This window comes from Typopeltis vanoorti, chromosome 2 (genome assembly GCF_054136105.1).
Source record: "Typopeltis vanoorti isolate ZY-2024b chromosome 2, IOZ_Tvanoo_1.0, whole genome shotgun sequence".
Taxonomy (NCBI): Eukaryota; Metazoa; Arthropoda; class Arachnida; order Uropygi; family Thelyphonidae; genus Typopeltis; species Typopeltis vanoorti.
The window spans coordinates 180,720,145-180,735,739 of NC_143550.1; the positions used below are offsets into that span (position 1 = coordinate 180,720,145).

Below are 15,595 nucleotides of genomic sequence, written 5' to 3' on the forward strand. Positions count from 1 at the left end.
GTTGAAGAAATAACAAGTAAAAATAATACGTTAGCCAAGATTTAAGGAAAGGATATAAGATCATAGAGGAGTAAACACAATCAAAAATAAATTCTTACACATTATATATCATAAAGCTATATAAATTTTACACTACCAAATTAACCCTCCTTAAGTATACAATTTAATATTGCTTCCTCTAGATGATCCCATGCACTACTAACATCCTTACCCTGCAGTGTTTTATGCCATGGCACAGATTTAAGCTTCTTCCTAAGCTTGTCATAATCACCTGCCTTATAGTTTCACATATACCCTGTTCTTGACAGAATATTCCTCATGTTTTAAAATCTTTGAAGTCAAGACCGCATGTTCAATTTCACCAATCGGAGGCAATGTAGTCACCTTGGTTATGGATAGCTCTTCTGGTTCTGTGACGAGGTCCAGTGCTCTCCCACCTTTAGTCCCCTCCATCACATGCTGCCTTAAGTAATTATCTCTTAGTAGGTGTATAAATTCTATTTCCTTCCAGTATGTGATCTTTCTTCCTTCCAGTTTATATCTCCATAGTTGAAGACCCATAATAATTAGTACAATGACCTGTACTCATTGTACTAATTTGCAGATTTCAGTCTTCCAGATCATCTGTGGGACTCCCTGGCCTATAACAACAACCAACTGTATATTTTGTGTTACTGGCCTTAATCTCACACCAGACTGCTTCAAATGAACTGCTACCCCTCCTACCTATCTCCTATTCTTTTTGGCTGCAATTCATCCTCTATCATCAGCACTACCCCTTTACCCATCCTATTTTCTCTACCTTTCCTGAAAATACTAAACACTTCACATTCTAGCCATGCAACTATCATCAGCACTACCCCTTTACCCATCCTATTTTCTCTACCTTTCCTGAAAATACTAAACACTTCACATTCTATCCATGTAACTATATCATTTGCTGTTGGCCAAGTCTCACTAATGCCTATAACTTTTGTCAAGGTTGCACTGACAATGCCAAAAACCCTTTCTCCTCATTCCTGATACTTCTGGCATTAGTATATAGAATGCAGCATCCCTTTAGACCCCCATCCACCTTTACTTTCTAAATTGTCTATTGGATTGAGAAACTAGATTATTCACTTGGTCATTCTCACACTCATGCTTCATGGATGCCTTCATGCAAACTCACTTGTTCAACCCTAATTTTATAAGTTTCTCTGAATTTCTGCTTCAGTCTGCTCACTGAACAACGCTCTCTTTACATGTATCACTAAAACCATTGAGATGGAGTCCATCAGCTTTGTACAAATCCTTCTTTCTGTCAGACACAAACCGTTGATCCATAAATCCTACATTATTTCTTTTGCACAATCTACATAGATTCATTGGCTATCAACATCCTACTCCTGAGTTTGTCTCCATCATAGCGTGGTAAGAGACAATTTTCACCTTCTTGCTCTTCAGTTTTGCCTCTTCTGACAACTTTATGATTGTTTGTATAAGATCTTTTTCTTTGCCAATGGATTTTATCTCATATAAACAATCAAGAAACAAAAAACATATCTTGGCCACATCATGAGAAATGGCAAATATCAGCTTTTTCAAACTATTTTGGTAGGAAGAATTGTTGTCAAACCAAAAAATAATCTTCTTTTTCTTCCTCTAGCTCCTTTGCCATCAATTCTTCCTACCAAAATAGTTTGGTAGGAAGAACTGCTCTTTCCTGTCAAGACATGGACAGGAAAGAGCAGCATACAACTGCTCAGATCAATGCAAGAATGCAGTTTGTTTGCCAAGATGATCGCTGACCTTCAATTGAAGATGACACCATAAGAAGAAGAACAACTCTTTTACATCCTCCGTCATGGAATTCTTCTTGCCTCTCAAATCATTTGTACCAACCAAGACAATCATTTCCTTGCACTTATCTTTCTTGCTTCCAGATGGCATGGCTAATGCTTTAACTTTTTGCACCTGGAAAACATGATTTTGTCACCCTTTTGTTAAGTACTCCCGTGATCATTCAGTCTCCGTACATAATTTTCTCCTTAACTTGTTTTTCTTTTTTGTTTAGTTGGTCTTTATTATTCCTTCAGACCACCTGCTTCTTTCTCTTTTCAGCTCTGCTAATCTCTAGCCCCTTCTACAATTTTTCAATTTCACACTTTCCCTATGGAGGATAACATTCAAGCATGCAGTTTCTTTATTAATGTCCATTTCATTCTCCTCTATTTCTGCACATTGATTAATGTTGAACAGCTGCACATTCGATGTTAATAACATCATTTTCCATCTTACTGTCAGCACTGTTCACTCTACTAATATTTGCTGCATTCTTGTCACCTAACAGACCCTCACTTTTGAAACACTTAATACCCACCCTCTCTCCCATTTCAGTTTCCTTCCACATATCCTTTAAATTTCTTGGCGAATAAATTTCACACACACACTGTACTGAATAAAATCCTGCAAATTCATATTGCCCAATGTGTTCTTTGCTGCCATCATTCGTCCGCACGTTGGTGCCACACTAACAATATTGTATTTTAACTAAAAAAAAAAATACAACGTTTACTTACAAACTAAGTAGTTCAGTCAATCCCACACCCATTAAAAACAAAAACTGCAATAAGTTAACCTAATATTCTCAAATAAAATATGAAAAAGTTACTTATCCTTCAGGAGTGATAATTCTACCCTTCAATCCTTCTGCCTATCTCCTATTCATTTTGGCTGCAGTTCATCCTCCATCATCAGCAGTACCCCCTCTCCCCATCCTATCTTCCCTGAAAATACTAAATCCTTCACATTCTATTCTTGTAACTACGTCATCTGCTGTTACCCAAGTCTAACTAATATCTATTTATTATTATTAATTGTTTGGGTTTCTGCCAGGAAAAGTAGGTAGGGCTTGGTAGATTAGAGATGGTAGTGAACACTATTAAGGTTGGAGTTGATGTTACTGATTTTGGTGAAAATATGAAAAGCTCTGTGAGACATATATTTTACCTCAAGGGCCATTCCTGTTCCCTATACAGTGTTTTCATGCTTGTTTCCTTAGTGATTAGTAATGTTGCTTGAGATCCTCACCAACTTTCCTTGTTAATAGTCAGTGATCCAGCCGTCTCCTCCATTTTAGTGTTTTTCTTCAAGTTGTTTTCACATTTGATGTCCTTGTTCTCACTGAGTGAAGGTTAGATCAGGTCAAGCATGTATGCACGATTGTTGGGAGAGGGGGGGGGGGGTGTAAGGTGGATTTGAACTTGTTGCTAATCACTGTTATTAGTTATGTGCTTGTTAGTTTGTCCCGACACTTTCACGAGACATGGGAAATTCGTTCCATCCTTTTTTTTTTATTTCTGGGTCCGAAATGATGGCACCTGATGTTATTTCTGGGATTAAAGTTGCATTCTCCTGCTAACTTACAGATGTCATCCTTTAGTGATTTGCCAGTTTCCATTGGAAAGTACAGCAAGACAGCATTAAATTTTCTTGTTTTCAGCTTCGATTGAATTGTGTACCATTGGTGCTGTGAGGTCACAGAGTTCATTAGCATTGTGGTGGGGAGGGCACGCTTACATTGCAGTTCCAATTGTTGAACAGTTCACACTTGACTTCCAGTGTTCGATTTTGGAGGAAAAAGTTTTGTCCATAGTTAAGGTGCTCTTTGAGACTTTTGACATGTTTTTCTGAAGTTCAGAAGCTGCATTACAGAAGGGAGACAAACAATCTTTGAAAGGCTGGTTGATGTCAATGATTAGTTTGTGTGTTCCAATGCATCTATTTTTGCACAGCAAGCATGTAGCCAGTGGCAACCGAAATCACACAGAAACTGATAACAGAAATCAGACCTATTATCGTGTTGGTAATATTTAGTTTGCAACTGAGTCACTTTGTATTATCATTGAGTTTGTCTGCAGACACTGCTGTGCTGGCAAGACCCAAAGTGTTCTGCCATTGTTGGCCTTTGTTGCCACTCCTTGCTTCACATGGAAGCCATAGTGAGCACATGAGTTTAATTGAGCAAATAGACTGACTTGATGCACTTAGATAGTTGCAGGTTATGTAGAAGTATTTAGTTCCTTAGTACTTGCTGCTGTGATTTTGGTTTATCAGATATTTTGGAGGGAAAACACTTGTAATAACTGTAAAATATGGGAACAAAGGTTTAGAGTAACTTATTTCCCTTCTTAATTGATTAACATTAAAATAATTAATGCTCATATGAAATTCTTATGGTATTATACAAGCGATCAAACTTCATATGAAGCCTATAAGCAGTGCAATATTTCATTCTTTTATCATCATTCATAGTTAACCATTCATAGTTCATAACTGAGTTTTAAATGTGATGGCATATATATATATATATATATATATATGCCATCACATTTGGAAGGATTAGACAGATGAACATATAGCTGTTTGCTGATGATGCAAAGATTGGCAGGGTAATCAAGAATGTGGCTGATATTTAGTACTTGCAGAATGATTTGAATAGGCTGGAATTGTGGGCAGTGGTGTAGCTAGAGCTTTTGCCACCCTCTCAATATACATCAAAAATAGTACAAAAAGTCAAAATGACGTATAGGGAAATAAATTAAAACACTATGTTTATTTTTGAAGTAAAACTTTCATTCCAATATTCTAAAATGTTATTTTTCTTGCTTTTCTGTTAGCAAAATTGTCGATGCCATTTGCGATGTCTATTTCATAGTAATGTAGGTAATTCTTAATCAGTTTTAATTTAGAAAAACTCCTCTCACAACTAGCAGCACTTACAGCAATTATGAGGAAAATTGGCAGTAGTGTTACAATATTTCGAAATGATTTCTCAAGACTGTATTTTAGAATTAACTACAAAAGTTCAAAAAGGTTCAAAGTGCCACCCGGGGCAGACCGCCCCCCCCCCCTCTAGCTATGCCTCTGAGTGTGCATGTGAAAATGGCTGTCAGTTCCTTATTAGCAAGTATAAAGTCATGCACTTTGGTGTAATGAGATATTCAGTGTCATATTATATTGTTGGGATTATGCTAGAGGAAAACCGATCAGGCTAAGAATCATGGAGTTTTCGTAGATAGGAAGTTCAAAGGCTATATAGCAAAATTCACAAATTCGACTCGGAATATAATTGCAATGCTGAAATGAACCTTAACATGTAAGGATAAGAAAGTCATATTGCCAGTTTATAAGACCATGATATGCCCTCACTTGGATTGTACGTAGATCTAGTCTCCTGTTTTCTATGGTGATGCTGATGCAGCAGCAGAGGGACAGTGCAAAGGAGTGCTAAAGATGATATTAGGATTGTTTGATACAGATTATGAAGCCTGATTGAGAATTTGTGGACTGCAGATACTAGCAAACAGGAAAAAGAGAAGTGATATGATTGAAACTTACTTCTGAAAGAATCATATAGGACAGTGGTGGCGAACCTTTTTATGTCCGCGTGCCAAGTTTACAAATCGAGTTGCTGACATGCCGGTGTGTGCCAAAAGTTTACAAATCGAGTTGCTGACATGCCGGTGTGTGCCAAAAGTTTACAAATCGAGTTGCTGATGTGCATGGCACGTCAGCAACTAATTAATACAACACTAATTAATTAACATTAATTAATGCAAATTTAATTGCAGAATTTTATTGAGACAAGTTTAAAAATTAATATAGAATTTCATAATAATGAACATATAATTTGACGTACACGTTGTCGTATGCAAATCAATATTAACCTATTATCAATTTATTAATTTATCAATATATCAATTTATTAATGAGATATCAATTCATCAGTCATTCTATTTCTTAAACTGTCTTTTATAAAATTCATTTAAAAAAAATAATGACTCACAAGCATATGTGGAGGAGAAAATTGATAATATAGCCATCGCTAGTTTTTTTAAACAACAAAAGGTTTCAGGAATGGCATTCCAAGTTCTCAATATTTCCTCTTCTGCATTCTTTTTAATTGCCCCCAATAATCGATCATTTTCCATTATTTCCAAGTCATTTCTCAAATCGACAAACTTTTGTTTCCATATAGAACTAGATTGAAAATCGATTAGTTGTATTTCTACATCTTCCAAATTCAGCCACTCGAAAATCTCCAAATTGAGTTTATCTGTTGATGTTGTGTCCGGATGCAAAATAAATTTTGATGTCTCTGCAAATTGCCTGAACTGTGTAAACCTTGAAGAAAATTCGTTGATTATTGACTGAATAACTGTAGAAAACTTTTGTCAATTTAAAACTTGATCTGTTTTTTCATGGGATTCTAGATCTGCAAAGACTTTTTTTGTATTTGGAAAATATCAGAAGGTATTGGAAATGACGTCACAATTAAAAATTGGTAATTTAATTTTGAATGTTTTGATTAAATCAAACATGATAATAATTGCTTGTTAACACCTTGCAGTTTAACATTTAATTCGTTTAAATGTAAACACAAATCAGTAAAAAACATTAATTTCGAAAGCCATTCGACGTTCGTTAATTGATTGTATTTTTCAATGATTTTCTCATTGTGTAAAAAAAGTCTGACTTCATCTAAACACTCAACAAATCTTTGAAGAATTTTCCCACGACTTGACCATCGGACGTTGTTGTACATAAGTAAACCATTGTACACCGAGTTTACCTCACTTAATAATTCTATAGATTTTTGTTTATTTAAAGCGCGTGCCGATATAAAATTGACCAATTTTGTTACAATGCTCATAATATCTTCCAGTAGCTTGAAACTAGCCTTTGCGCATAAAACCTGCTGGTGTATAATACAATGAAAACCTAGAACTGAATGTCCAATATATTTGGTAAATAAATTGACGAACCCATTTTCCTCTCATCAAGACAAAGAGAAATTAAACCAGAAGATTTTATCTGTTTTTTGCTGATGAGTTATATTTTTAGCCATTTCTATGATTCTATGTTTCACCGTGTTTCTAGCCAAAGCATATCTTTTATTCTTTGAATAATTTTTTCCTTGTTTTCAAAATCTTCCAAAAGAACTGGTGCGCATTTTAACCATGCTTCTTTTATATATTCCCCATCACTAAAAGGTTTCCCATGTTTAGCAATTATATTTGAGGCAAAAAACTAGCAGCAGTTATATTTGAATGACTGCCGATAAATTTCATTAGGGTTGTTGACTGGATATGCCTATTTTTAATTGCCCAAGCAATAAATTCTTTCTGTTCGTCCTTGCTTTTCTCAAGGAGCGATTTATGGTTTGTCTCATTATGCCGTTTTACTGACGATGTTCTGCACCACACAACTGTCCCGGAACATAAAATGCATGTTGCTTTATTGTCTTTATTAATCATGCCATACTCTTCAGTCCATCAGCTTTGGAACTCTCTGCTGCTTGACTGTGATAATTTTCTTTTTTTATTTTTGCCAGCCATGTTCGGTAGAACTGGAACAAAATAATTCACAACTTAAATCAAATGCATTTTTTATAGTTTCAAAAAAAATCAACATTTTATTATATGCCTAAATTAAATTATCTTTATAATTCCCATTTACAGTAGCAAAAACAAAACAGTGCACATATGCAACAATAATGTACTTGCCGCTGCTTATTTCTGCCTACTGGCAGATGTGCGGAATGCATAATGAACGCATGTGTGATTAGAAAAGGGAAAAGTCAGGGAATCCTAAGGATCAGTCCTTCTCAATTCTTTTTCTATAGATTGTATTTTTATTTATTCTTACTGTATTAGAGGGCTCAGTCCCAACAAACTTGCTCGTAAATACTGTTCCCATTTTTTTAAAGTTCATACATTAAACTAACATAAGTATTAGTATTATATAAATTAAGTGGATATTAAATCCAACATTATTTCAAAGCCGACTACAGTAACTATAGAATTTTCTTGGGAAATTTGGCGAGTGTATTCCCGTAAGATCTCTGGTCATATTTCGCATATATAGTCTATAGTTTCTGTAGTCGGCTTTGAAATAATGTTGGATTTAATATCCACTTAATTTATATAATTTTGTATCGCCGATGTGAAGCCTTTTGGCTATTTATTTTAGTAAATAAGTATTAATAATTAATTATGGCATAATTATAAAGAGTATTAATACACTTAATGTATACGGTGTAGCATGTCAACAAATATAAAAGTACGCATTTAAGTTAGTTATCAATCACAGAACAAATGCTACAATATTGTAGTTTCCTCAGGCCAACATTGTTAAATTAACTTCTGGTTAGTTTCGTTGACATATCCCATTCTGATCACCAAAAATTTATAATATTATTCAGTATTAAAATTGATTATTGCATTATTAAATTGATTTTAATGATGTTGGTTTGAAGAAAAAAAAAAAACGGTAGTGAGTAAAATATTTATGCATTGACTCACCATAGAAGTCAGTGGAGCAGGGGAAGCAGCAGAAGGATGTCGACTTGTCGGTGAATGCTTACTGTCGAATATAACTGGCACCCCTGATTTCACTTTACAAAAAAAGACATTAAAAGGTTTTGCATATATACCTCCCACACAAAAAACAACACGCCCTCCCAAACAGCCATTATATACTGTAGATGCAAGAAAAAAAAAGTTTTATTGTATTTAAGTTAAGGGATATTATATCCCATATTGTTTCTTAGCCGAATAAGAAACTCAAAGAGTTTCATGCCGAATATAGAAACTATAAAGTTCAGTGATTCCAAGCATAAGCAAATACCTGGATAGAGCAGCAACTGACCCTTGAAGGTAGTGCAAGCTGAGGCAGCTCATAGAAAGGGTGGAGCAAGCTCCGATCACTATTCTTGATATTTACCCATAATGTGAACTTAACTCCTAGTTGCTGGATTATTGTTCAACATTATGAGAGAAGGTCACTACCCAGACCGGTTTTGACCTTTTTTGAGGTCTCATCAGTGAGTAGGTAAACCAAGTTAATACCAAGTTTTTAGCAAACAGAACTTACATCCCTTCTATGAGAATTGCCAAGAGGTGTCCTATTAAATTACTAATTATAATGAAGAGCCAAAGGCTTCAATTCGACGACATGAACTTATTTAAGTTAAGGGATATTATATCCCATATTGTTTCTTAGCCGAATAAGAAACTCAAAGAGTTTCATGCAAAGGATCTTGTAGAGATTTACTAGTAGCATGTATTCGTTGTAAAATTTTGTCCCACACAACTGTTAAAATTGCTGTTTCTTGTTTGTCAAAATGTTCAGCCAGTGATGAGTTCTCTAATTTAGAAATAGGTTTTTCATGAGGAGAAATGGATAGTTCAAGTAATGCATCTTTGATTTGTTTATATTCACGTTTCAAAGCCAATATAGCGTCAGCTTTTGCGGACCACCTCGTTTCACTTAGTCTTTTAACTGTTAAAGATTGTTTTTCTAAATGTTTAAGGAATATACCCCATCTTGTTGAAGATGAAAACTAATTATATACATTTTGAATAAAACAAAAATATTGCACTGCTTCTGGACAAGATTCCGCGGCATAGTTGCCAATTAAATTTAAGGAATGATTAGAGCACGGTATATAATGTGCAGAGGGACTATGGTTTTTCAGCCTAGCTTGTAAACCTGTATAGATACCTTTCATATTGGCAACGTTATCATAGCTTTGCCCTCTTCACACTTTTATATCCAAAGATAATTCTTCTAATTTTTTTAACACTACCTCTTCTAAATATAAGGAATTATGTTGCGTAATACTGATGAACCCGATAAATGTTTCTCTAATGTCAGAATTTGCGACAACGGTCATTATGGGCGTTGAATCGAGTATTATTGCAAAATAAGCAGCTTCCTTAATTTTTGATATTAATATTTCTCATGTTTTTTTAGCTATTAATGCTATGAATTCATCACAAGTATGGTAAGAAAGATAATTTGATCTGCCAGAACCACAGTTGGCATACATTTTCAAGTGATGTTTTAAAAAATCATCAAATTCACTTAAATAATTTAAACATGATAAATAATTTCCGCAAGAATCAGAAAAAATATTTGTATTTCCTCTAAATGCTGGCCCTAGTTTACTCAGTAACTTAATGGTAGCTATTATTCTTTTTAAAACCTCTCTCCAATAATTTTCTTCAGATTGTATTTGTTTGATCAATTCAGAATCAATTCGACTATTTACAGAACTTGATTTTATTTTGCAATATGTGCACATCGCTCATATATGCTCAGTAGAATGCTCGTGATCACATAAGATTCTTGTTCTATTTCCCCAGTCATTAAAACCCTTCATTAAGCTGTTATTTGACTTAGAAAACAATTTACAAACAAAGCAGTAAATTGCTTTCCTGGTTTCTGAAAAAATTAACCACTCTCGTTTCTTTTTTGTTTCATTCGCCTTTTTACAGTAAAAATGTGATTCATTTACATTTCTGACATATATTCTATTGCGTTCTGTGTATTCTTTTTTTAAATTTTTGATTTTACCGCCATTCTGAGGCATGTTTATTAAAATATTCTCAATAAATTGTTCATTGATACTAATTGGCCACTGTTATATCGGTAGGATAAGAGATACTTGCTTGCTAGTAAGTACAGACTCCGATTGAAAATTTCTTCAGAACCCTCTTAATTTGTTTCATTTACTCTTTCATCTCCTCCTGATAATGATACCAATGTTTCGTTTTCATTCCAAGAAGTGTGAAGTACAACTTCAGTTTTACGAAATTCTTCATTTTCAGAACACAAGAAAGACAAAATTACCCCCTTTTGACTATTTAGCTCTTTTTCATTTTCTCTGAGTCGTTTTCTTTTACTAGCTCCGGATTCAAATTTTCTTGGCATCATTATGTGTATTAATCTATCAAAAGCAAAATAAATATTTATTAAATCCAAAATAAACATATAAATGAAATAAACAATTATGTTAAATGCTAAAAAAATACAAAAATAGTAACAGTAGTATCTTGGTTTTGTTAAAATAAACGAGTAACAGTAAAATAAGAATAATAAATTAATTGAAAAATATATTCTTACTGACTGCAACAACTACTTTAACCACATAATTAGGTATATACACTTGTATACAGTAACTAAACTATCAGTTTAATTACTGTTGGAATTTCCTTTACTGTTCTACGATATTTGATCCTTTTTGGTGCACAATTTATTTATTGTGTCTCTTCCCAAAAATAAAAACTAATTTCACATGTATACAATAAACATTAATATCAAAAAAAAGTTGGTGATATTAAACCAGCAATGTTGTAAGTCATTTTATTTAAATAAATGACTAGCTTATATCGATGGATTATAAATAATTATGCAACTTCTACGATACTTTATATTTAATATTAAATTTTCTAAATAGATTTAATAAAATCTTTTAATGTAATTCTAAATATATATATTATTTATACTTTTAAATATTCCATGTAATTGACATGGAATAATTAAAAATCTTTCTGTGAAAGATTTCAATTGCAGTGTCGATTGTTGATTTTGTTTGACAAGCATCATATCATAGTTGCTACAAAAATTCTGAATACCGAAAAAATATTAAAAGATATGGTACTAATTTAGTATAGCGATAAAAGTTTTTTTTAAAAAAAAAAAAAAAAAAATTTAAATGCAATCAAATTAAGCTTGCTAATCAAGGTAAAAATAGGAACTTCATCAACTGTAAAGTTCAGATATTCTCACTAAAAATAAAATTTTGAATTTACAGTAATAAAAATTGTAGCAAAAATCGTCATATTTATGGAATTACAACATGGATCTAAATATAAAACGTTTCAGTTTGCAGTAACATTTCTGTCAACCTCCTTAGTTAACAGAATGATTAACGTATCTGCTTTCCAACCACCCTACTTTAGGTGAAAGGTAAATTTTGTCGCCTAGTGTGACATACAAAAAATATACAAAATTTGCTAATTTATAATAATCACAATTTAATTTTGGTAGCGGAATATTAAAAGTTCTCTGGTACAATTACTTTGGAAAAATAATGAATTCAAACAAAAAGAAAGTGCACATATGTTATCTAGCAGTATTTTGTGTGTGTGTGTGTGGTGACAATTTTGGGAGGTGGGGAGTTAGCCATTAATGATGAATTGATTCTGTTATGAAAATTTTGGAAATAAAATTTCATTTTGATGCATGCACCCACACATGTTTCAAAAGATAAACTGTAGAGAATATATCGCTACTTCAAAACTGCTGCATAATATCGAAATTGGCTGAAAATATGTACATAACAGTTGACTTCATAACTGCCATTTATTTCGATTTGTAGTGAGCAATTAGGGGGAAACCAAGAAAGTTGAAATGCAAAAACCTACAGATTACATTATAAAAATTATGCATTACATGATATGATTCTCTATAAAGCAAAATTTAAAAGTGCGAACCTTCGCGCAATCTGTGAACTAGCCTTCGAACTAAGATTATGAATAAAAAAGAGAGCTTAATTTGGAACAGATGGAGGCTTCATTTTTATTCATTTTTAGATTCGGATTTTCATGAATTTATAAGATCATCATTTGACAAAAATAATTATCTTCAATCAAGTTCTGGGAGAATTTTAAAATGTATTGGCAATTAAAATAATTAGCAAAAAAATTGGTGACATTGGTCTTCCAAAGTGATACAATACGAAGTGAAGAAAGTATGAAAGGATTTCTTATTTTGCGCTGCCATTAAAAACTATAATTATACGATAAAAACATTTAATACGATAAAAACGTTTCTTGCTGTAGGCAACTGAATGTAGCTACTACATACGCTAGGTAATATAGTTAAGTGTTCTTTTTAGCATAATGGATTATTGCCCCTTCTAATGGATATGACAGTCAAACTGCACTTCTTATCCATGTTCTTTCAACAGGTGAACACAATATTATCCAGGTTTGCTGGATGCGTATATACATCCAGCAAAGAAATGGTACGCTTACATACATGAAATTTATGGAATACAGGAGTTCCTGTTAGTTTTATATTCTAAAGAAAGAACAATGTATTTCAAATGGAAACGGGAAGCCTCGCAAATTGTTCAGCTGCCTCTAGTTTTTATATTATGAATTTAATATTTAAAAATAAGTATTTTATTTTGCAACTATAACTACGCTGTTTTTTTGTTGTTCTTTGTGAGTAGTAAGGTTTTAAAATGTGACCCCCCATAGAGAGTGAGGCCCCAGCTTGCGCCTCATGCATCTAATGGTAAATGCGGCCCTGGACAAGAGGTCAGTTGAGAATGAATGCAGTGAATATGGGGGGGTGAGAGTTAGTTTTCTCTCAATTAGAATGGGCCTTTGGAAGTTGTGAGTGCATGTAGCATGAATGAATTCAAGAAAAAGTATGACAGCCTGTGTGGCTTTTACATTTCCTCCATTGACGAATCCCTTGGAGGTATTAATAATATTTAAATTAATTTAATTTATGCTCTTATTTATTAAAAATTAAAATTTTTTAAATGATTACTGATTGGTGGAACTGGACTTGAGAAAAATATAAAGCCATCAGCAGGTGTGTCAATTTTGACACCATTGATAGACAAGTTAAAATATTTTCTCAGCTTGGCATGCAAATGTTTTGCTTGTAGTAACCTTTCAGCTTTATGCACAATCATTTGGGAAATTATTTTCATTTATTTTTATGACATTAAATTTAATTTTTATTTGTGTGTGTGTGTGTGTGTGTGTGTGTGTGTGTGTGTGTGTGTGTGTGTGTGTGTGTGTGTGTGTGTGTGTGTGTGTGTGTGTGTTATATACAAAATATATATATTATTTATTTATTTTAAGATTGAAAAGGATTTTCAATCAGATTACGAAAAATCTGCATCGGATCATTCTGCATCGCATCATAGCAGTATAAACTCATCAGGTGATGAACCTTTAATTAAAATGTTGCAGAAAAGTATTAACAAGACTGATTGTCCCCAAGAAGCTGATGTGGAAGAGGTATCAGAACTCAGTGACAAAAAAGATTCTGATGAGGAGGAAGAAGAAGAAGAGCTACTAACAAGTGTATCAAGTAAAGTAAAAAAGCAGTTGTTAGGTTCTGGTGGTGATAGTGACAGTGATCAGAGCAGTAAAGCTAAATTATCCTATTCTAAAAAAAAGATGCAAAAAAAAGGATTATCAGGGTTGCTCGAAAGTGATGATTCTGATGATACGTCACCTCTTTCTTCATCAGTTACATCAATGAGGTATGTTTGTCTTTGTAATAGTGAATTTTGAGTTTTCATAATTTCAAAAGCAACAGTTTTTGTGTATATAGAAATAGAAAATAAAAATCTCTAAAAAAAAAAAAAAAAAAAAATCTTAAATTATAAGCATTAATGAATGTGAGTATTTACTGCAAGCATGCACATATAATATCTCAGAATATAATCAAAATATGTCTAAATGCTCCCACTATATACCTGTCCAGGATATTTCAGAAATATTAGTTTCATTTACAGAGGAGAAAATATCTTCCTTAAATTCCAAACCTTCTTCTTTTTTAGATGTTATGTGGATGATATCCCCCCCCCCCTCACAGAGAGAGAGAGAGAGAGAGAGAGAGCAAGAATTACATATATTATTACAAAACATTAATGAGTAAGCCATTTATCCTAGAATCAAATTCATTCTAGATAGAGTCAAATAGAACTTGACTCTTTTTGGACAACCTTGTCAAGTGAGAAGCAGATAGCTCTCAATGTAAAGCTACTTTTTCCAGTTGTATTATTCTATTCAACTGACATCAGCATATCATTTTTCACAAAAATAAAATATGCCATTATCAAATCTCTCAAGCAAGCCTGCATTCTCAATGGCCACAACACAAAAATCATTAACAAAATTATCAACCATTTTTATCCAAATTCTACAAGAACAGATGACTCTCTTAGGATTTCTATTCCATTAACGACACTTCTGAATGTCTGTCCTTTTCCCTGGAAAAATTTCAACTTACAACTGCATTCAAACCTATCAATCAAATCAAATCAACCTATTTTCCTCCTTTGTTGCTACCTGGCATCTATCAAATTCCTGTAACTGCGGCTTCTCTTGTTTTGGACAAGTGAGCTTTTCCATTTTAAAATGCATTTCTGAACATTAATCTTATATCCAAGTGATTGAACATCATGAGCTTGGCAATGGAATTAAACTGAAAGTCATTATCATCCCAGCCTTAATCTCAACAATGTACTATCCATGTTCAAAATTTGGGAAATTATCAGCAAGTTTATTTCTCGATATATATATATGCTCAAGAGCCAAAACATTGTGACCACCTACTTGCATATTGGGCCTCCTTTTGGCAAGATAACTACTTGCACCCATTGACTCCACTAGACTACAAAGGTGGCCTGAGGTATTCTGGACCAACTAGACAGAATAATGTCCTGGAGGTCAGCAACCATCGAGGCACTGGTGTTGACTGACAGATGCCACAATCCTGCAAATGTCTGTGGGATTCAAATGAGGAGAATTAGGTAGCCAGAGGAACACACAGAATGCTTGGATGTGCTCTTCGAACCATGCTTGCAACCAAGACAACATGCCACAATGCAAGCCTTGTGGCATTTTATCTTGCTGAGAGTCAAGATCCATTTCACCTCATTATCACCATGTGTGTGTAGGGCACTACCTGATCTGAAACAATCTCCAGCAGGCAAGACTTAGCCGTCAAG

At 33.6% G+C, this 15,595-nt stretch overlaps 1 protein-coding gene across 1 annotated transcript in view; it reads left to right on the forward strand.

The window, feature by feature from the left end:
• LOC150109704 (uncharacterized) overlaps positions 1–15,595 on the forward strand; it is a 217,264-nt gene that overhangs the window by 129,536 nt on the left and 72,133 nt on the right. The window contains exon 5 of the mRNA XM_090414093.1: positions 13,716–14,122. Within this exon, the coding sequence (XP_090270219.1) occupies positions 13,716–14,122 (407 nt within the window). The remainder of the gene's footprint in view (positions 1–13,715; positions 14,123–15,595) is intronic.